This window comes from Ursus maritimus, unplaced genomic scaffold, assembly GCF_017311325.1.
Source record: "Ursus maritimus isolate PB19 unplaced genomic scaffold, ASM1731132v1 scaffold_26, whole genome shotgun sequence".
Classification (NCBI taxonomy): domain Eukaryota; kingdom Metazoa; phylum Chordata; class Mammalia; order Carnivora; family Ursidae; genus Ursus; species Ursus maritimus.
The window spans coordinates 40,724,582-40,748,844 of record NW_024425119.1 but is presented as its reverse complement, the minus strand read 5'-3'; the positions used below and the strand labels follow the sequence as shown (position 1 = coordinate 40,748,844).

The window sequence follows — 24,263 nt, the reverse complement described above, 5'->3', positions numbered from 1 at the left end:
TCTTCAGTGACTTTAAACTCCTTGAGCTTCATTTGAGGCAGGCAGCCTCAACTTGGGCTATTTCCAAACGACTCTGCTCCAGTAAAGACTTATGTGAAAGAAAAAATCTCATTATTCAACCTATTATTATTTTTTTCCTCACATACTAAATTTATCAAGTTACCTGTAGGGCCACAGCTACAGCTGCATTTATGTTACTATTACATGGTGAAGCACTACTTGTCCTTGATGGCTTTGTAGTACTTGGGGAAGAAACTGGCACAGTTGTCTGGTTGAGAACATCCTTCTGAACAGTGGAATCCTCTACTGGATCCTTTTCTTGCTGAGTTGTGCTAAGGAAAAGAGAGCTTGACATCAGACTAAGTACAGCACACAGAAAAAGTTGAGCAAAAGATCAGAAGAGAAAGTAGCGTCTTTGTGGAAGATCTTCTACACTGAAACTGTACCTTAACGTGGGAGGCTCAGCTGCACCTGGAGGACTGGTACTCATGCTGAGTTGCGGGGCAGAGGTGCAGTCTGTCTGGTCATCCTCTGCAGGCACTGGGCAACTCACTCTCAACTCTTCATTATCCTTAAAGTAAAAACACATTTCAAAATTAACTCACAGACACTTCTCCAAACAAGATATCCAAATGGCCAATTAGCACTTGTAAATACAGATTCTCAACCATCTCAGTCATTAGGGAAATGCGAATCAAAACCACAGTGAGAAACCACTTCACACTCACTAGGGTGGCTATAATCAATAAGAAATAAATGTTTGTGATGCTATGGAGACACTGGAACTCCCATACACTGAGAGCGGTAATACAAGATGGTGCATTTTGGAAAACAGTCTGGCAGTTCCTCAAAAAGTTAAACACAGTTACCATATGACCCAGCAGTATATACCCAAGAAAAAATGTCTACACACAAATGTTCATAGTAGCATTATTCATAGTAGCCAAAAAACTGTGAACCACCTAAATATTCATCAATTGATGAATCGATAAACAAAATGTGGTATATCCACATAATGGAATATTACTGTGCAATAAAAGGAATGAAGTACTGGTACACACTACCACAATGGATGAACCCTGAGAACATCATGCTAAGTTAAATAAGCCAGTCACAAAAAGACAAATACTATATGATTCCACTTATACGAGATACCAGAGTACGCACATTATTATATAAAGTAGAATGGTGGCTGCCAGGGGCTGAAGGAAGGGGGAATGGGTAATGGGAGTCGCTGTGTAATGGGTATAGCATTTTATTTTATTATTCTTTTTTAAAGATTTTGTGTTTTAAGGAATCTCTATACCCAACGTGGGGCTTGAACTCACAACCCAGAGACCAAGAGTTGCATGCTCTACCAATTGAGCCAGTCAGGTGTCCCCTACAGCATTTTATATTTACAAGATAAAGAGTTCTTGGGGCACCTGGGTGGCTTAGTCGATTGGGCGTCTCCCTTTGGCTCAGGTCATGATCCCAGCATCCTGGGATTGGGCCTCGCATTGGGCTCTGCTTCTCCCTTTGCCTGCCACTCCCCCTGCTTGTGCTATCTCAAATAAATAAAATCTTAAAAAAAAAAAGAAAAAAAAGATAAAGAGTTCTGGAGATTAGATGCACAACAATGTGAATGTATTTAACCAACCGAACTGTACACACTGAACAATGCTTAAGATGGTGTATTTCTGGGGAGGGGATGAGGGAGAGAATGTAAAGCAGACACCACGCTGAGGGCAGAGCCTATGCGGGGCTTGATTTCACCACCCTGAGATCAGGACCAAAGCCATTTCAAATCAAGAGTCGGATGCTTAACTGACTAAACTACCCAGCCACCCCTTAAGATGGTAACTTTTATATTACATGCAATTTACCACAATTTTTTTTTAAAGATTTTTATTTATTTGAGATAGAGGAAGAGAGCAAGCATAACGGGGGCGGGCGGAGCAGCAGAGGGGAGAGGGAAAAGCAGGCTCACCACTGAGCAGGGATGCAGGGCTTGATCCCAGGACCATGACTTGAGCTGAAGGCAGATGCTTAACTGAATGGAGCCACCAAGCGCCCCTTACCACAATTTTAAAAAGTAAAAGAAAAACAATAGCGAGGGACACCTGGGTGATTCAGTTGGGGAGAGGGGTGGGGAGAGCGAGGAGAGGGCTGGAAGGGAAGGAGAGGGAGAAGCAGACACCCCACTGAGCAGGGAGCCTGATGCGGGGCTTGATCCCAGGACTCTGGGATGATGACCTGAGCCGAAGGCAGACACTTAACCAACTGAGCCACCGAGGCACCCCCAAATTTCAGGAGGTTTAAAGGTAACATTCAGAAAAACTTTGTAGAAAATATAGACAAGTACAAAAATAAAAATTAGGAAAGCCAAAACAAAATCAGAGGTTCAACCTACAAGGTGCAATATCAACTTAAGAGTTCAAGAAAGAAGAAAAGAGAAGTGAAGAATTTATCAAAGAGTAATATACAAAAATTTTCTAGCATGTAAGGATGAGTTTCCAGATGGTATCCAGTGCAATGAATTAAAAAAGAGCCATAGCAAGATACACCTTAATGACATTTCATAGAATACCAGGGATGGGGCGCCTAGGTGGCTCAGTTGTTAAGCATCTGCCTTCGGCTCAGGTCATGATCCCAGGGTCCTGGGATCGAGCCCTGCATCAGGCTCCCTGCTCAGCAGGAAGCCTGCTTCTCCCTCTCCCACTCCCCCTGCTTGTGTTCCCTCTCTCGCTGTGTCTCTCTGTTAAATAAATAAAATCTTTAAAAAAAAAAAAAAAAAAGAAAAGAAAAGAAAAGAATACCAGGGATAAATAAAAGATCCTAAAGGCCTCCAGAGAGGGAAAAAAAGAGGTCAAAGGAGGATCAGATAGGTTTCTGAAAAGGATCTCTGGAAACCAGATCGTTTTCTAAGCAAGATATAAAAAAGAACAAACCATAAAAGAAAGACTGATGAATATGACCATATTAAAATAAGAACCTGTTTCCACTCACAAATACTGAACACTGAAAACAAATCATACATTAGTAACATACATTACTGACAAAGGATTAGTATCCAAAATAAATTTTAAAATTCCATGATCTGTAAGATAAGGGATAACCCAATAGAATAAAAGGTGCTAAATACTTGACACTTTACAAAGAGAAACTCAAATGGCCAATAAAACATGAAAAGGTAACTTAACCTCAACAGTAATTAAATTTTAAAAATGTCCTATCACTCAGCAATTCCACTATGTATATATCCTAAAAACAGGGTCTGTGTAGTTTGAACATTCACAGAGTTGCTTATAATGTCAAACAGCTCAAGCGTCTATCAACAGTAGAATAATGATATTCTTAAAACAGAATACAACAGTGCAAAATGAACTAGTTTTATCAACACCGATGAATTTCACACAATATAGAATGAAAGAAATAACAGAAGAATAGATATTCCATTTACGTTGTGTTCAAAAACAGGCACACTGAACAGCATACTCTCTAGGCTAGGGGCTGACAAATGAAGGCCTGCTGGCCATATCCAGCCTCTGAGTTTTGTTGGTATGGCCTATGAGCTAAGAGTGGTTTTTAAGTTTTTAGCATGTGGCCCACAAGCCTAAATATTTACTTTCTGGCCTTATTCTACAGATAAAGTTTCCCAACCTGGAATGGTAAAATTATAAAGAAAAGCAAGAAAATTATTATAGCAAAGTCAGCATGTTTCCTCTGATGGAGAGGAAGGGAAGGAATAGGAGGAATCATAAAAGGGGAGGGGAGACACGTGGCATGGCTAAGATGCTGGTGATGTTCACTGTCCACAGTTGTGGGTTGGGATTACAAGGGGAAATACACTTTATTCTTCTTCTTCAAAAACGTATGTATGTGTGAATCACACCTCACCAAATGGGAGAAGCCATCAACTATAAAATGCACCATTATTTCATGCATTACTAAGAAAAAACACTGCTACTTAAACTACAGTAACGTTTAATTACAGATTTTCAAAGGTGGGGAAACTGTCTATCTTAAGGCTGATGAGAAAACTATAATATTGCACAATTTTTTAAACAAGGGAAGACAAAGAAATACCTTCAAAATTCCACAGAAAAACGCTAATACAGAACTCTACAGAAATAAGCTACTGACCCAATGTGAAAACAGAAAAACATTTTTGGAATGCAAGACCTCAAGAAATTTATACTAAAACCCACTAATTCAGGAAGCTCAAGAAGATGTGACCCACCATATTAAAGGAAAGTAAAACAAAAGTAAGAAAGAGTGAGGAGCCAACAAAATAAAGGAAAATTCTCAGGATGATGGTAAAGTCAAGCCCCAGCTACATAATTGTCCAGCAGGCCACAACTGTATACGGAAGAAGAAATAATGGCAGTATACTACGAGGTTCGGTTATGGAAAGAAAAAAAAAAGTAGTATCAAGATGTGACTTAACCAACTGAGCCACCCAGGCACCCCTGCTTTTTACTATCTTAGTGATACTAAATTAATAGGGCATCTTATAATGGATGGTATCCTAGATATGATGCAGTACAATATACAGGGGGGATAAGAAAAGTAGTTGGCTTAAGCGAGCTAAATCCTTATATTCTAAATGGAAAGTAAATAGACAACATCACAAATTGGAAAGTCAAGAAAAAAAGTATATTGGGATGCCTGGCTGGCTGTCAGTGGAGCATGCAACTCTTGATCTTGGGGTGGTGAGTTCAAGCCCCACACTGGGTGTAGAGATTACTTAAGAAAAGAGAAAAAAGAGAAAAGAAAGAAAAGAAAAAATAGCAGTATAACCATGTTAGTTAGAAATAAAGGGGGGGGGGCGCCTGGGTGGCACAGCGGTTGGGCGTCGGCCTTCGGCTCAGGGCGTGATTCTGGCGTTACGGGATCGAGCCCCACATCAGGCTCCTCCGCTATGAGCCTGCTTCTTCCTCTCCCACTCCCCCTGCTTGTGTTCCCTCTCTCGCTGGCTGTCTCTATCTCTGTCGAATAAATAAATAAAATCTTAAAAAAAAAAAAAAGAAATACAGGGGGAAAACGGAAAAAAAGCTAGAGTCGAAATGGTTGCAGAGGACTACTATTTTTCACTACAAGGCTAGATGTACTACGCGTATGTACTATAAAATAAAAATAAAAATTGAATTAAAAAAGGGAAGAAACTGAGAAAAATATGTGGGGTGTAAGGATTCAGCACAGGAAGAAGTCTACACTCAAAAATATTTCAGGATGGGGTACCTATCCTAAAGGCTGATATTCTAACCCTTTGATATCAACTCTCCATTATTTGAAAGCCTGAGTTTACCAAACTAACTTAAAATTCATTTACATCATTGACTAATTATAGGCACTTAAGTGCAAACACCACTTTTCACCAGCTTGCATTAATTGGTCCTCCAAGCTGAGCCGACTGATACAAAGACATGCAAAAGTGAAGAAATATTTTATTCTTTTAATTGGTTTAATTTTTATTTATTTATTTATTTATTTATTTATTTATTTATTTATTTTAAATGAACATATAATATATTATTTGTTTCAGGGGTACAGGTCTGTGATTCATCAGTCTTACACAACACCCAGTGCTTTATTGGCCTGTGTAGCTTTATCATAAATCTTTTCATAACACTCAAAGTAAGATGACAATCCCATGAATAAAAACTATGATAGAAATACATATTAAATGCAAATAAAATTTCAAATAATAACTCTGCAAACAAAAGCTAACTATGGTCCTATAAGTAAAAGATGGCTGCCTTAGTGTTTACCTTTTCTTTGTAGACACCTTTAACAACATCAGACATCCTGCTCTCCAGAACAAGTTCACCTGGGGTTCTTGATGAACTTCCAGGTAAAGGAGGAAAATTTGAGGCTAGTAAGTCAAACTTTGGTGTTGGAGCCTTTGCTTCAGCTGAAGACTGGGGTCTCTAAAAGACACAAATCATAAAACAGGTCACATGCCAATCTCATTCCCTAACCTGTACACCACAGAAGCTGAAAACCGTAAGGAAACAAACAAAACTCTAAACTAATGCAAAGAATTGTCTGTTCTCCTATAAATTCCTGGCTTCTCATCTCAGTTGTGCTCTCATTTTTTTATCAATCCTACTTACCTTTCGCCAACTTCCCCTCCTGTTTCTTTTGCAAACTTCGCCACACTCCTTAAGCCTGCTAACCAAATCTCCACTATTTGCTAAGTTTGTGATACTCCCTTCCAGAACAAAAATAAAAACCCCTATCTGACCTAAATTCACCATCAGCTTTTCTTTCATACAGTCTCAACAGAATAATATCCTCCCTTGAAAAATCTCCTGATCTGCCTTTCTGCCCACCATCCTATACCCTCTGACAAGCCTCTCACTTGTACTTCCTCACCTCTGTACTCATCACCACTAAAATTGCTTTGGCAAGTCACCAATGCCTTCCACAATGCAAAATCTGACAGACTTTTTTTCCTGACCTCATATAGCACCTGGCATGGTAAACATACTTGCCTTTGGGAGCTCATTCCTCCCTCAGCTTCTGTGATACCTTTCTGATTTTCAGATCTCACAATCAGGTGCTTGAGTCTCTCTACCTACTCCCTTTGACAGTTTTAGTTTCTACGTGGTTACTACTCTTTCCACTTCCTACTCTCCCTGGGTGATAGCCTCTACTCATGGCTTCAATTACTACCTATATGCAAACACCTTCACAACAATCTTTTTCACTTTGGGTGTCTTTCTGGCTATACACCACTGGAAATTTACCAAAACTCACTGAATGGTACACTTTCAATATTGCCAGCCCAGACCTTTACCTGAGACCTAGACATCTATTTGCCTATCAGCCCTTTCTACTCAAATTTTGCTTGGATACTTCAAGGAACATAACAAATAATCCCATTCTTCACCCACAAAGCTATGTTCCCAAAGTTCCATTCCTGACCACTCTATTTAAATCACTTACTCTACAAGTCCCCTGAATGATTTCATCTACTTTTATGATTTCAATTACTTCGTGTAAGCTTACAAATCGTAAATTTTATCTCTAGCTAAAATCTCCTTCCTGCACAAAGGCACTTCCACTCTGCCTTTCCTACTGGAAAGCACGCTTGTCTCCTTTTTCTTCACCCCTTCAGTCCTCAATCCTCAATATATCTTCAACATATTAAATGGACTTCAAAACTAATCTCTTCTTTCCTCAATTGTTCAGGGCCACTTGAGGATTCATGTGGACTGCTGCAATAGTATCCTAAAAAAGTTGTTGCCATGTCATGGCTGCCCATGGTACAGAAAGTTATTAAAAAAAAAAAAAAAACTATTTTAAGAGGTTCACAGTTTGCCCTAAAGACCATTCTGTGTAATAATGCATTATGTTTTCTTCTTTGAAAATGCTTATCTTTTCACTACTTATATATGTAATATTTGCATATATATTATATATAGCCTACATGCTATATGTATACTACACTGATAAGTGCGTACAATTCACTATTTGTATGTGTAAAATAAGTACTATACTACAATTTATAATTTATCTGTAAATTCTAGGCAGGGTTTTCTTGAGACCTCTGTGGGTTCCTACACTATTCTGATTTGTCAACCCCTTTCGCTCTCACTTAAGAGATGCCAAACATTCCCCATGAACAAACCACAAAAAACAGAAACATAATTTGAAGCTAGGTAAGTCAAAATTCAATAAAAACATGTTTAGAACTATAAAAATTTTTTAATCTATAAGCAGTTTTATAAGATTAGTGGATAGAAGAATAAGTAGTAGGTAGAGAATTGCCCCCCCCCCCCGGCAAGTAACAATTAATAAACAGTTAAAGTTTCCAACACCATCCAGAGAGCTTTGTAAGTGAATGATAAACACTTTATCAAGTTGGCAAAAAGTTATATATTTATAGGGCTACTGATAAACAGGAACTTTTGTTCAATCTCTGTCAGAGTGTATACTGGCACAACCCCTATAGAAAGTTATACACTGGGGGCGCCTGGGTGGCACAGCGGTTAAGTGTCTGCCTTCAGCTCAGGGCGTGATCCCGGCGTTATGGGATCGAGCCCCACATCAGGCTCCTCCGCTATGAGCCTGCTTCTTCCTCTCCCACTCCCCCTGCTTGTGTTCCCTCTCTCGCTGGCTGTCTCTATCTCTGTCAAATAAATAAATAAAATCTTAAAAAAAAAAAAAAAAAAGAAAGTTATACACTGGCAGCAACTTACTGAATTGTGACCCAGAAATCCCATTTCTAGGAATTCTCCTTCAGGTGTTATCGCACACATAGGAAATGGTGGTATGAAGTTATCATAGCACTGTTTGGAAGACTGAAAGATTGAAACTACTTAAATGTCCATTAATAATGTAATAAACTTTTCACTGAATATTTTCAATTTCTGGTTTTTCAACCATGTAAATATATTAGTATTGAAGTAATTTTTAAAAAACACGAGCAACACAGATCAAATCCCTAACTACACATGTGCTTTAAGGGTGGGGTATGGTGGTAGTAGGGGGTATTTTAGGGTCAAGGCACAGGTTCTATTTACTTTTGCCTAATACTATAATCAATAAGACAAAAACCTGGAAAGACCGACCACAAGTCAACGCCATACTAAACCACAAAAGAAAAAAATAAATGAATAAATGTAATAAAGGTAAAAAATACTTACCTGGACTCTCTCATCTTCTCGTCGTCTTCGACCTCTGAAAAGAGTTCTCCTTTTAACAACGATAAAAAAGGTGGGTATGATGGGAGGGACAACTCATAAATTTCTTCAAATATATAATACATTCTATCAAAGATGGGTGAATTTCTAGTTTAACTATATTTTCTGTATCTCCACTATTAAGAGACAAATATGTATTCTTCTGAAGGGATCCTAAACTAATCTACCAAAAACTTCATCTACTACCACCACCACAAGTAAGTTTGGCCCACTTTTATTAAGCAGTGCTCCTTCCACACCACAAGTATATCAGGGTTTTTTGTTTCATACCAGTAGAGTAGGCAATAAGGTATAACTCTGTTTCCATAGTACAGAAGCTGTAAGAAATTAGACTGCAGATAGGATCTTACCTTTCTAAGCTATTCTTTCCTCAGTCAACCATAAAGAACTTCAGAGTACCTTTATAAACCTCTGACTCAGAGCTATATTCTATATGGGCACTATAAATTTCTTAACAATTATGAAAACTATTAACCATGTTATGTGAACACTGTATTCAATTAGCATAACCATACACCAATAGTTAAAACAAAAAATAATCACTAGATCATGTTACTTAAACATTCACATTACAAGCAAAGAATTTTCATATACCGTATCCATATTTATTACCATATCTCCTTACCTGCCCCTACCATAGTCCCCATTTTGTTCCATCTGTATAGCAGGAGTTTCTTTTGGAAGGTAGCTTTGCTCCTGATGCCCTGTCACTGTAGGGTTATGCCGTTCAGTTGGAAAGTTCCTTGAACCAGATCTGTTTAATGGTCCATCCCCCAATGACACAGAGACCTCTGTCGAGTGTTCTGAACCACTCGATGACCTAAAATGAGGCTTCACACTATAAGAAATATAAGATCACATACATGAGAGGATAAATCAAGACAGACAGAAAATCTTTCCTCTTCATGGTAAAAACTCTATTTAATGGGACAAATTAAAAATTGCCTTCTACTGTATTCTGATTTTCTACAATTTGTTATACATAGAAGTGTCACATTATAAAAATGTAAACTCTTTTATGTCTCAGATTTTTACATTTAAAAAAGTTGTTTGGAGATATTTGTGGTAAAATCCAAAGTTCTTCAAGATAAAGCTACTTTTATTTCAATACTCAAAATGCAACTAGGATTTTAACTAATTTAACATCAGTTGCAGTCTTGACACACCTAAATCAGCCAGGCTTTAAGCTTATTAATGAATTTATGCCATACATTCTCAATGGGGCAACATCACCCCTAGTGGGAGTAAGATTTACAGGGGGTCAGGGAGTGGGGAGGCCCGAGAAGGAACAAAAAAATCCCAATCTTACTCCTTTTATGCATAGGGCACAGATATACATACATTACATAAATACATACACAATATCTCCAGTACTAAATTTTCATAGAGAAAAATAGGGGGGATGTCTAAAAAGGTTCTTTAGGGGAGTGACAATGAAAACCAGAGAAACGGTGCAATATATTAAAATCCCAGCTTCTTACTAAATTAATTGTTCAAAGATCCTATGTGAAAAAAAGCTAGGAAAATATAATGCAACTAAATAGCCTGGTGTGGCTTCATGAATTAGGTATGGAATCCAGTAAAAAACAAAAAACCCCAGTAACTATGAACAAGAGTAGCTTTTATCTTGGATGATGGGTATACAAATCCATCTCTCTAACAATGTGTAAGCAGATTAAGCTAGGGTGGGGGTAAAGGAGAGGCAGAGGCTACAGTTTAATCAACAGTGAAAACACCTAAGTAAGCCCAAGCAACTGAGGATCTTGGCTCTACAGTACAGTTTATACGAGGAAGTAGGAGATTTATATTTGGCCCCTTATTTTAGTTTAAAAATTCCATTTTTACAGGCTATTTTCATAGTTATAAATTTATATTAATAAACACACTGTCAATTCCTGGTTCTCTGGAATTTGGACTTAAAACTTCAAAATAATTATAAGCCCAATAATTAAACATTAATTCCAACAATATCTCCAGCTACCCTGTTCTTAACAGAAAATTAAAAAATGAGGTTACTGCCATTAAAACTTAAAAACCAGGTGACAAAGTTCGGTTGAGTTTCATAAAGATTATACGAAATAATTACTTTATGTCACAAAATAGATTATTTTTTTGTTTTTTTAAAGATTTTTATTTATTTATATGACAGAGAAACAGAGAGAGCCAGAGAGCACAAGCAGGAGGAATGGCAGAGGGGGAAGCAGGTTCCCTGATGAGCAGGGAGCCTGACATGGGATGGGGCTCCATCTGAGGATCCCAGGATCACGACCTGAGCTGAAGGCAGACACTTAACCAACTGAGCCCACCCAGGCGCCCCACAAGATAGATTTTAACAGGAATGAAAATTACAGATGTTAACACAAAGTATTTCCAAAATATTTTTATTATCCATCACATCTGAAAATGACCTCATGAGGTAGATATGCTGTTTATGTTATCTGTTCAGAAACTATCGTTTGCCTAAATTTTCTCATTGCATTTCAATATATCCAACAGATAAGTTACTAGGTTTAAACAGCCCTCAGATCTCATAATCTTACCCTTCACAGAGAGGGACTTAACAATCTCAGTCCAGGCAAAAGGAAAAAAGAAAGATAAAAGTGATAAAAGATAGAAAGGAAGAAGTAAAGTGACAGAAAGAGAAAGTATGAAAGGTAGAAAAATGCCCAGACTTCTGAAAGTTAGTCCTAGTCTCTCTAAGTAGGTCTAGTGATCATCACTGGGCTGTTACAAGGTTCATATAATAAACTACAAAAGGGCTTCCTAAACGTTACTTTCTCCTTGACTGATAACTTCAAATAAATAAATAAACAAATAAAAAAATAAAGGTCTGGAAGTGGTCACTTTTTAGAAGAAACAAGGATTAGGGTCTGTCAAAAAACTCTCTTAGTTTCATCTGTAATATCTGCATTTTGTAAGAATACTCATGTATAATTTTTGTAACTAAAAATTAACAACTTGTACTGGTCAAATATATGAAAAAGGATAGTACATGAATGGTTTTGAATAACGAGCAAAATTATACTAAATCTGCCTTGTACCTTCAAAAGTTTTAGGCGCACCTCCTTAAAAACGAGGACGACTGCACTGTCATTCTTAGCTTTCTTAATGTGATTTCAACCTTCTCATCAAGAAAGCACAGCAAACAAAAACAAGTGACAATAAAGGAACACCACGAATCCATTTAATACATTTTTTAGTCAATAATCTGCAAACCACCAGTACTTTTAGTTATTAGTTAAAAATCGCTTTCAGTCTACCTTGTAAGAAAGAAGTATATTCTACTTAACTGTCTAAAGCAAAATTCACTCTTTAAAAAAAAGGTGGAATCAATACATACCTATCTACAAAGCTACTCTTTCTAATCAGGGAAATCTGTATTTTCTAGCAAGGGAAGTTGCAAGCTGTCATTTACTCTAATTAAATTATTTTTAAGATAAAACTTCACCAGCTCTGGCAGAGGAAAGGAAATGTTCTGATCTCAGGTCTGCTGATAATAATTAGCCATGGAACCCTAGCAAGATTTTTGTCCTCCGGCTTTCACTTTCTTCATCTGTAAAATGAGTTAAAACTACACCATAACAAAGGTCTTTCCACATTTGAACACCATTCTACGTGCTCATGGGAATTAATCTTTTTGAACAACAGGACGGATTAAAGGACAATGTGTGAGGCTCCCTGTACTTCTACTCATTTGACGGAGCAATACTTGAGTTGTGAAGCTGTTACTTTATTACCAAACTAAGAATCATCTACAAGAGCACAATAATCATTTCATTTATGAAGAATCCTTCATCCTTGTAATATGAAGAGATCACATCCGAAACTTCATAAAGCAGTAAGAATGGGTATATGCTGTAAAATGTTTATAACACTTAAAAACAATCTTCAAATGCTTTAACCAATTGTGTCAAAGTGAGTCAAAAAATTCTGAATAGAGGATGGTATACATGAATGCTTCCAGAATCCACGGAGAAGAATATTTAATACCACAAGGCTTCTTTCTCTAGTGCAGCATGTTTCAGGTAAACCTTAAAATTCTTAAAAATTCTTAAAAAAGAATTAAGTTCCTAGAAGTCATTTTAGAAGAACATACCCCATGTGGTCTCCTTGAGCTATGGCAAGGAAAAATCACTGAAGAAATAATTTAAAAAGCCAAAAACCCAAACCCAGGGGGCTAACAAAATAAGCAAAGAGACAATAAACGCGAAACTCTTAAATAAATCTAAGCCACTATATAAGCCCTTTTTTCTTTGGATAATCATACTGTCAAAAGCCATAATATACCAAATTATTAAGATTATCAATTAATGTTTACATAAAAAGAATAATACTTAAGAGACTTATCTTTTATATAATAGCAAACAGTTTCCAGAGTTCCCAATAATTTATTTAGAAAACCGTTTTTTTAAGTGTAGGCTCTGAAGTCAAACTGGGCTCAAATTTTGGCTCTCCCAGTTACTAGCTACATGCTCGTAGACATATTTAACCTTTTATGTTTCAATTTCTTCATCTTTTTTTTTTTTTTAATATTTATTATTTATTTGGCAGAGAGAGAGACAGCCAGCGAGAGAGGGAACACAGGCAGGGGGAGTGGGAGAGGAAGAAGCAGGCTCATAGCGGAGGAGCCTAATGTGGGGCTCGATCCCAGCATTCTGGGATCACGCCCTGAGCCGAAGGCAGACACTTAACGACTGAGCCACCCAGGCGCTCCTCAATTTCTTCATCTTAAATAGATACAATAACTATCTATCTTATACGGTTATGAAAACTGTGATAAAATATGTAAAACCTTAAAGACAAAGCTTTAGACACTAGTGTTCAATAAATGATAGCTATTGTCTGAACACTATAGTTCATGGAAATCATTTCAAAGGTCAATTTAAAAAAATCCTAACTCATTTTTCCAGCATTCAATACTCAAATCAGCAAACATTTATATTCTCAAAAAAACCTCTCATTCTCTAAAATGTTACCTATTTAACACATTAAATGGTATTTAAACACCAGATTTTATGTTACTGTAATAAAATAACTTTCTATTCTCTTTTATTATTAAAAAATCAGTATGTATTATGTACAATCTTAGTTCTCAACCTTTTTTTATACAAATTATCCACTATGAGGTCAAAGTGTGCTTATTAATTCTAGAGTAAATTGTTTTAAACTTTTTACTAAGTCTGTAAATAAGCACTGCGATTACAGTTATTCTTTAAGAACTACTGGGAATTGTGTACAATAAATTCTACTACGTTTTGTTTTTTGTTTTTGTTTTTATGTAGGTTCCATGCTGGGTGTGGAGCCCAATGTGGGTTTGAATTCACAACCCTGAGATCAAGACCTGAGCTGCAATGAAGAGGTGGATGCTTAACTGGCTCAGCCACCCTGGCGCCCCATTCCACAATGATTTTTATCTTACCGATTTTTTTGGAATGGTCGAGGCATATTCACAGCAGCAGCATTTGTTTTATAAGATCCTGGTGCATTAAAGCCATTCACAAAGCTACCATTGGGAAAGGGAGCCTAAAAGAAAATGTAATGTTTAAAATCAATTAATGAAAAGCGCAAAACCTAGTATGAAGGCTGTAAGAAACTCCTGATGAACTAACCCAGCATCAGATTTTTAAAAGATTTTTTATTTTTAAGTAATCTCTACACCCAACATGAGGCTTGAACTTAAGTCCCTGAAGCTCAAGAATCACATGCTCCACTGACTGAGCCAGCCAGCACCCCCTCAATTTCTTTTACAAGGCAAAAATAATTTTAAGCATTTTACTTATTCACTTTTGTAAAACTCACTTCAAGTATCACCTGATTTACTGAAGAAGGAATCATTAGGTCATTACTTAATAAAGTACATTTCTCTCTGAAAAAGTTTAAGTGAAAGCATTTTAAACTAATCAGGATTTACCTAATCTCTCATTTTAATTCATTCAGCAAAATCTAAAGAATAAAATTATAGGAACCAATAGCTCAAGTCTTAGTCACATGGGGATTAGATATCCTTATCACTACTTAAAAGCCAGAAAGAAACCAATATCAACACAAAACAAAATAAACTACTCTAGCTGATTTCTTCAAGTTTCAGCTTGAGTGAAAAGTTTTATACTTTTGTAAGGATCACACTTACCAGTGGTGTTTCAAAGTAAGGTGCAGGATTTGGTGACCAAGACTGAGGCACAATACTATAGACCGAGTACTGTTGATGAGGATTATATACAGGCTGCATAAAAACTGGTGAGGCATACTGTGCTTGAGTTTGAATGGGCTGACTATACATACTAGAATCCATTAATCGATAACCATTCTTAGCAAAAAATGTATTGATGGCTTTTATCCTTGCCTAGAAGCAAGAGGAACACATTATAATGAAGGACTAAGTGTGCATTTTCACAAATACATTTAATTTACATTTTAAACAAATTTTACATGACTATGTTATTTCTGCCGACTATACAAGTCAGTAGAGCAAAAGGAAATGACTGATAGCTTTAAATTATTTTAAAAACTTTTGCATGGCCAATATAACAATGAACAAGGTAAAATCACAAAAGTCAAAATAGTAAAACTAACTGCAAATTATCACAGACAAGGGGGCTAATAATCCTAATAAACAAATTTAGAGAAATGAACAGAGTTCACAGAGAAAAGAAAGGCAAATGGCTCTTAAACATATGAAAAGATGTTAAACCTTGCTTATAAGAGAAATGCAGTTAAAATGGAATTAACATTTCTGACTTACAGGACTGGCAAAAAATCAAAAAATTTGACAACATACTTTGTTGATAAGGTTGTGCCAAAATACACTGATGATGGGAATATAAAATAGCACAACCCTTATAAACAAATATTTAGCAGTATCTTCTAAAAATTACATATGCATTTACCACACTCTCATCAATCTCACACTTCAAGGAATCTTTTCCGAATATACAATGAACAAAAAGTTTTAAAAAGGGATGCACATGACAGTTCACTAACACTAACTATAATAGGAAGGGGAAAAAAACCAACCCCAATGCATACACACACACACACACACACACACACACACACACACACACACAATAACAGTCTATCAATGGCTGAATATACTATATCACATCCACACCATTAAGTACCATGCAGATGTAAAAAGAACTGAGGGACTGCTCTAAGTACTATTATAGAGCGATTTCCAGAATATATTATTGTGTTTTTTTTTTTTAAGATTTTATTTATTTATTTGACAGAGAGACAGCCAGTGAGAGAGGGAACACAAGCAGGGGGAGTGGGAGAGGAAGAAGCAGGCTCCCAGCGGAGGAGCCTGATATGGGACTCGATTCCAGATCGCCGGGATCACGCCCTGAGCCGAAGGCAGACGCTTAACGACTGTGCTACCCAGGCGCCCCCAGAATATATTATTGTTTAAAAAAAAAAAAAAAAAAGGTAAAGCAAGGAGGATAAGAATATGTATAAGTAAGCTATTGTTTAGCTAAGTCAGACAGCGATGTAATATATACTTGCATTCACACATATGTATGTGTATGTATTTAATATACTGTTTTTTTTTTTCAAAGATTTTATTTATTTTAGAGAGAGAGAGACTACAAATAAAGGGAACAGCAGGCAGAGGGAAAAGCAGGCTCCCCATCGAGCAGGGAGCCCGACGCAGGGCTCAATTCCAGGACTCTGGGATCATGACCTGTGCCGAAGGCAGACGCTGAACCGACTGAGCCACCCAGGCGCCCCTAATATATACTGTTTTAGGTATTTTACTTTTAAACCATAAACACATCGAAAATAAAATTTTAAAAATCAACTGTAAAAGTTAAAAGCAAAATTAACCTAAATGTGCATTTGTGTTATATTAGTAATATAACAGAGAAATCCTAAGTGATTTTGAGCCATAATAAAATCAACTGTTATGAATGTTCCTTAGGAATAAACTACAAGGCAAAGTATAGCAAAAAAATTTCTTAATTTGTTTCCAGAATTATATTCCTATTGGTATTGTTATTCTGATACTTTTGCATTGATTATGGAATACAGCAAATCAGTAATTACATTGGGGTCACTGAGATCTGAGACTTTCACACGGGAGAAAGAAGACACAGATGTGAGACCCAAGAAGTGAAAACCATGTAGCCTGAATTTAAATCGGAAGCATCAGTATAAACTCACAATGTATTTTTGTTAAAAACAAACACACACACACACACACTTCATAGCTCTGTTCAATGAAAGGCTTTCAATAACCACAAGAACTCCCTGTGCCTAGCCAGTCGGCTGCAAAATATCACCTCCCCATAAAAATAAAGTAGGGACTCCGGAGACTTGACTGACCCCAGGCCTTTGACACAAAATGTACAAGACACTGGAACATCTTGTCACACTAGAGAGCAAGCAAACCACTGAAAATTACTAGGGCTGTGACAAAAGGCCTCCTAAGTTAACTCAAAGAGGCCACAATTCATCAATAAGGACAACAAACACACCAAATATGTTTAAATACCCAACGACAACAAAAATACCCGAATGGTCATTTTTGAAGGTTCCTAGGGAACCAACACATTATTTTCAAAAACTGGTAATAAAAGCTAGAACCAAGCATTTATCATGCATTCCATATATGAGCTGTACCTCAGGGTAATAAAGATGATGGCAAGCCTCCCTTTATAGAAGTCATTCAACTAATAAATGGAAAAAAAGAAAGCCTGAAAATAGCACCTCTTTGCAGCCTTTAATTAACAGATGTAGTCAATGAGCAGTAGCACCTAGCATAAAAGAGAGACAGACACAAAAACATACAGGCTTTTTGCTCTCTCTCTGCTGCTCCCAAATCAAACCAAATTTTGATCAAGGCTCTAAATCTAGCTACCAATTTGCAAGAAATCTAGGGGATGCTAAACACACTAAAAAATATAACTAGCCAATTCAAAAGTGGGCAAAGTACTTGAATAGATATTTCCCCAAAGATGTTATGTAAGAAAGGAAATTCTGCAATATGCTACATGGATAAACCTTGTGTTATGTTAAGCGACATTATGTTAAGTGACATAAACCAGTCACAGAGAAACAAATACTGCATGATTTCATTTATATGAAGTAATTAGAGTATTCAAAAATCATAGAATAAAAGAATAATGGTGGTTGCCAGGGGCTAGAAGGAGGGGAGAATGGGGAGTTATTGTTTAATAGGTACAGAATTTCAGTTTTACAAGATGAATAAAGTTAACGTGAATGGATGGTGGTGAATTTGTTTAGTACAATTGCATTACGTACTCAAAGATGGTATATTTGATATATGTGTATTTTAGCACAAAAAATATAGCTAGCAAAATGTATGAGAAACTCTGCAAAACAAATAACTTAGTTATTTCAACATACTTTCAAAAGAAAAAATAAATACGTAAAGGATGAAACTACAGATATAAACAAAAAAATGAGAATCAGGAAAATGTGATAATATTGTAGCTATGATTTTTAAAAAATCCCTCCTTCAAAGCTACTAATACTAGTGTATTTACAGATAAAATTAAGTTTCAAATTTGCTTCAAAATAATTGGGGGCATGAAGAAATGAGTGGGAATATGGATGAAGGAAGACTGGCCACGCTCTACCAATTGTTAAAACTGGGACGGGATTCTCAATGATTGACTATACTATTTTCTCTACTTTTACGTATGTTTGAAATTTCCTATACTAAGTTTAAGGGGAAAAAAAAAGGAAAGAAAGCAATGCTCTAGGGGTGCCTGGGTGGCACAGCGGTTAAGCGTCTGCCTTCGGCTCAGGGCGTGATCCCGCCGTGATGGGATCGAGCCCCACATCAGGCTCCTCCGCTATGAGCCTGCTTCTTCCTCTCCCACTCCCCCTGCTTCCTCTCCACTCCCGCTGGCTGTCTCTATCTCTGTCAAATAAATAAATAAAATCTTTAAAAAAAAAAAAAAAGAAAGAAAGCAATGCTCTAAAACTTAATAAAATAAATCAGACCATTTGTTTACATATTGCCTGTGGCTGCTTTTGTTCCATAGTGGAAGAGCTGAGTACTAACAACAGATTTCATGATTGGCAAAATCTACAACGTTCAACGTTCTGGTCCCTTAAAGAAAAAGTTTACTGACCTTTGTTACAGAACTAAATAAAACAGCAGCTCTTTCTGCCCATGGTTCCTGTCCTGTGCTATAATAAAACCATCTTTTTGCATGAAAAAAAAAGAAAAAGAAAAAAAGAACTAAAACAGACGTGAGAAGGTTAGATTAGGAATCGTAAGCCTCACTAACTTGTAAGGAATACCAAGTGAAATAATCCATGTTAAAGCATAAAAACATGACTTTAACAAATGAATGAAAGGTATATTTTATAATCCTTATAAACCAGGAATCCTCCTTCCCCCAAATTGTAACCAATTAAACAAGAAATCCATAATGGCTAATCTTGAAAAATCCTTAAAATATCAAATTGACTTTAACAGGAGCTAAAAAATTTACAGCTATTGCTTTTACTGAAGTAATGTCATATGCTGTAGTTTATTTAAATCTTAAAAAATGCCCCATAAGAAACTAAAAGCAAGTAAATAACATTACTTTTTGAATGTGGTCCATTATCAAGAAAATACTAGCCCAAAGAAACAGACTCTAAGATAACCAGGTACTGGAAACAGCAGACTATGATTTTAATCCGGCCATTATGAATATAGATTAAGAGGAAACTGTTCTTTTTTTTTTTTTTTTAAAGATTATTTTTATTTATTTGACAGAGAGACACAGCCAGAGAGAGAGGGAACACAGGCAGGGGGAGTGGAAGAGGAAGAAGCAGGTTTCCAGCGGAGGAGCCTGATGTGGGGCTCGATCCCAGAATGCCAGGATCATGCCCTGAACCGAAGGCAGACGCTTAACAACTGAGCCACCCAAGCGCCTCGAGAGGAAACTGTGTTCTTGAAAGAGTTGAACAAAAAGGGAAATCTCGGCATAGGGGAAATATAAAAATGGAAATTCCAGAATAGAACTTGAAGATGAATCCAAGTCTACAGAAATTATCCAATCCAAAGAAGAAAAAGAGACTGAAAAAAAAGGAACAAAATCTCAGTGACACCAAGCAGTCCAATATATGTGTAATGGTGGAATCTCAAAAGGACGGGAGAGGAAGCCAGGCAGAAATTCCTTCTGAAAAACTGGTAGTTGAAAATCCCCCAATCCGGCTGAAAAACATCAGTGTGCAAAAGCCAAGAAGTTCAGCACATACCTTGAAACACAATAGTCAATCTATTGAAAACCAAACATAAAACAAAAAAATATATAGCAGGCAAAAAAGACTACATTATATAACGAATAACAATAATGCCTCACCAGAAACAACAGAAGCCAGGAGAAAACAGAATACCGTAAAAGGATGGAAAAAAATTAAAACTATCAATCTACAATTCCATATGCATGGAAAATACCCACCAAAAATGAGTATGAAATATAAGACAGTTTTAAGGTAAGTAAAAACTAAGAAAATTCATCACTGGGAGGCACTATAAGAAACATCAAATGAAGTTCTTTAGGCTGAAGGGAACTAATACCAGATAGACCTCATCTATAGGAAGAACAGCAATAAAAAAAAGCTTTCCTGCTTAATTACAAGAAAAAAAAGATGAAGAAATGGAAGCAATGTACCTCAGCTCATATAATAAAAGCTCTACGGGACTCTTTCTGAAGCATATCTTTAGGCCAAAGTCTGCAAGGACTCTTGACCTTGGATATCCACTGCACAATAGTCTGAATTCTCCCAAATTATCATGGGCAATTTTAGAATCATGGCCATTATAAGTAATTTTCCAATTAATTGTGCACAAAAATATTAATAAAATATAGCATTACAGTTTCCTATAATAAGCTTTATAAGTACTTAAAATTTTTGTGAAAAATTTAGGTAACTGATTCAGAAGAAAACAATAACACAATAGATTCCTTATATATAATAGATAAAACATAAAAGAAAAGTTTAAGGTCTAAATTGGAGTTTTATTATTTAAAGGCATTATTTTTTTTTAAATCATCAATTTAATTTCACATTTTCAACTACCTAAAAATAAAAATAACTCCATTAAAAGAACACTTTTCTTAGGTTAAGAATAGAATTACCAATATTTCCATTTTGTATTTGTATATACTGTACCTATAAAGCAGAAATCAATGTATAGTAGATTAATTTTTTTACCTCATCAAAGAATAATAAAAGTAAGTCATGTTAATATGCTGCAAGAAGTGGGGTTTTTTTGTTTTGTTTTGTTTTTTTACTTTTAATACAATATGTTTTATAGATTCAGGAAAAGAATTACCAACAGATGCTGTATTAGATAATGTGGGCTACATTAATGTAACAAATACACAAAAAATTTAAAAGGCCCAAACACACAAAAATCTCTCTCTTAATAATAAATTTCACAAAATAGGCAAAGACTTATACACTGAAAACTAGAAAGCAATGCTAAGAAACCAAAAGCCTAAATAAATGAAGAGAGACACCACATTAGAAGATTAAATATTATGAAGGTGGCAATTCTCCCAAATTAGAGTCGATGAAATCCCAATCAAAATCTCCAAAGGCATTTCTGTAAAACTGACACACTCATTTGAAAATTTATATGGAAATGTTACGGCCTGGAATACCTAAGGTAATTTTGGAAAGTCAAAACAAATTTGAGAACTTAGACATTACCCAATCTTTTAACTTTTTATAAAGCTATGATAATCAAGACAGTAGGAAACTTATTTAAAGATAAAGATAAACATACAGATCAATAGAATAGAACAGAGTCCAGAAATGACCCAAAGCATATATCATCAACAAATAGTGAACAAAGTAACCAAGTCTTTTCAACAGGTAATGTTGGAACAAATGTACATGTTTTAAAAAAGAACCCTGACTTCACAACACACGAAAGAAACTTGAAGTAGATCATAAAATTTAAATGTGAGCATAATCTAAATGTGAAAGTACAATACTTCTAGAAGAAATAATAAAAAAATATTCATGAACCTAGAGGACGTTAATTTCAGGTAAGACAAAAATAATGAACCCTAAAAGAAAAGTGAGATAAGAACAGACTTTATTAGGGGCGCCTGGGTGGCTCAGTCAGTTAAGTGTCTGCCTTCAGCTCAGGTCATGATCTCTGAGTCCTGGGATCGAGCCCTGTGTTGTGCTCCCTGCTCAGCAGAGTCTGCTTCTTCCTCTCCCTCTGCCTCTGCCTCCCCTCCCACTGCTTGTGCTCTCTCCCTCTCAAATAATAAAGAAAGAAAAGAAAAGAAAAGAAAAGAAAAGAAAAGAAAGGAAAAATTGAGGGTAGAAAAAACCCATGAAAGACATACAGAAAACAAATACCTAAAGTGGAAGAAGTATCTTTCCTTATCAATAATTACTTCAATGTAAATGGCTTAAACTCTCTTATTAAAAGGCAGAGACTAGCAGACTGAATTAAAAAACCAGGATTCATCTATATGCTACCTATAACAGATTCATTTTAAATTCAGACACTGAAAGTAACAGGATAGAAAAGGACATTCCAAGCAAATAGTGACCAAAATACATCTAAGATGACTATCCAGCTGACCCTTTCAACAACACAGGTTTGAACAGCATGGTTCTATTTATACACAGATGTTTTCAATAAATACAGTACAGTACTATAAATGTATTTTCTCTTCCTTTATTTTTTAAAAGATTTTTATGTATGTATATATTTTTTTGAAGATTTTTTTTTAAGATTTTATTTATTTATATGATAGAGATAAAGAAAGCACAAGCAGGGGGAGCAGCAGGCAGAGGGAGAGGGAAAAGGAAACTCCCCACAGGGAACAAAGCCTGATGCAGGGCTCCATCCCAGGACCCTGGGATCAAGGATCTAAGCCAAAAGGCAGATGGTTAACCGACTGAGCCACCCAGGTGCCCCAAGATTTTTGTTTATTTATTTCAGAGAAAGCACACGCATGTGTGTGTATGAGCTGGGGAAAGGCAGAGGGAGAGAGAGAGAATCTCAAGCAGACTTCTTGCTGAGCACAGAGCCGAAATCAAGAGCTGGATGCTTAACCAACTGAGCCACTCAGGCATCTTCCTTTATTTTAATAACACTTTCTTTTCTTTAGTTTACTTGATTCTAAAATGCAGTATACAATACATAAAATATATAACATATATTCGTTAATCAACTGTTTATGGTCCTGGTAAGGCTTTCCATCAACAGTAGGCTATTAGTTCTAAATTTTGGGAGGGGTCAAAAGTTTTATGTGGGAGTGCCTAGGTGGCTCAGTTGGTTAAGCGCCTGCCTTTGGCTTGGGTCATGATCCCAGGGTCCTGGGATCAAGCCCCACATTGGGCTCCCTGCTCAGCAGAGAACCTGCTTCTCCCTCTCCCTCTGCTGGTCCCCCTGCTTGTGCTTGCTCTCCCCCTCTCAAATAAATGAAATCTTAAAAAAAAAAAAAAAAGTTATATGTGGATTTTTGACTGCCTGGGAAAGGAAAAGTCAGCACACCTAACTCTCCTGTTGTTCAAGGGTCAACTGTATTATTATTAGGCAAAACAGACTTTAAGTTACAAAAGGTTATAAGACACAAAGGACATTATAACACTGATAAAAGGTTCGATCCAGCAAAAAGATAAAATATATTTATCTGCCAACAGAGCCCAAAGACATATAAAGAAAACACTGACAGAATGAAAAGAGAAACAGACCATGCTACAATAGAGACTTCAAGAATAAATAATGAGACAGAAAAGCGATAAAGAAACAGAGAACCTCAGCCATAAAGAAGAATGAAATCTTGCCATTTGCTACAACATGTATGGATCCAGAGAGTATGGGAGCTAAGTAAATTAAGTCAGATAAAGACAAATACCATGATTTCACTCATATGTGGAATTTAAGAAGCAAACCAAATGAAGGAAAAAAAGAGACAAACCAAAAAACAGACTCTTAACTACAAAGAACAAACTGATGGTTACCAAAGGGGAGGCAGGAGGGAGGATGGTGAAATAGATGAAGGGGATTAAAAGTACACTTACCATGATGAGCACTGAGTAATGCATAGAAGAGCTGAATACTACACTGCATACTTGAAACTAATGTAATACTGTATGTTAAGTTACTGGAATTAAAATTTAAAATAAAATTAAATCCCTGTCATGACAGGGAAGAAAAAAAAAAAAGAAATAGAAAACTTGAACAACACTATAAACCTATCTGATCTAATAAGACAGTATTCCAAACACCAGAATACACATTTTCCACAAGTGTATATAGAACATTCTCCACGATAAACTATATGTTGTGCTAAAAGCAAGTTTCGATAAATTTAGAAAGACTGAAGTCATACAAAGTATCCTGGAATAAAACTAGATATTAGGAGAAGAAAAAGTGGAAAATTAGCAAATATGTGGAAATCCAACAACACATGTTCTTAATGTGTCAAAGAAGAAATCACAAAGGAAGTTAGAAAATAATTGGAGATGAATGAAAACAAAAACACAGCCCATCAAAACTTACTGGACGCAATGAACAGTGCTGAGAGGGAGATTTACAGCTATAAGCACCTTTGTTAAAAAGAATGT

General features: G+C 36.2%; 1 protein-coding gene across 6 annotated transcripts in view; it reads right to left on the bottom strand.

Moving 5' to 3' along the window:
• LARP4 (La ribonucleoprotein 4) overlaps positions 1–24,263 on the bottom strand; it is a 68,123-nt gene that overhangs the window by 5,721 nt on the left and 38,139 nt on the right. For 2 of the 6 annotated variants that reach the window (XM_040642439.1, XM_040642440.1), the window contains exons 9-16: positions 14,824–15,036; positions 14,113–14,216; positions 9,319–9,531; positions 8,637–8,685; positions 8,190–8,291; positions 5,754–5,912; positions 447–571; positions 164–332 (exon numbers count right to left, since the gene is read on the bottom strand). In XM_040642439.1, the coding sequence (XP_040498373.1) occupies positions 164–332; positions 447–571; positions 5,754–5,912; positions 8,190–8,291; positions 8,637–8,685; positions 9,319–9,531; positions 14,113–14,216; positions 14,824–15,036 (1,134 nt within the window). Of the gene's footprint in view, positions 1–163; positions 333–446; positions 572–5,753; positions 5,913–8,189; positions 8,292–8,636; positions 8,686–9,314; positions 9,532–14,112; positions 14,217–14,823; positions 15,037–24,263 lie in introns of those variants that run through there. The other 4 variants (XM_040642441.1, XM_008704570.2, XM_008704572.2 and 1 more) reach the window with 4 other exon arrangements.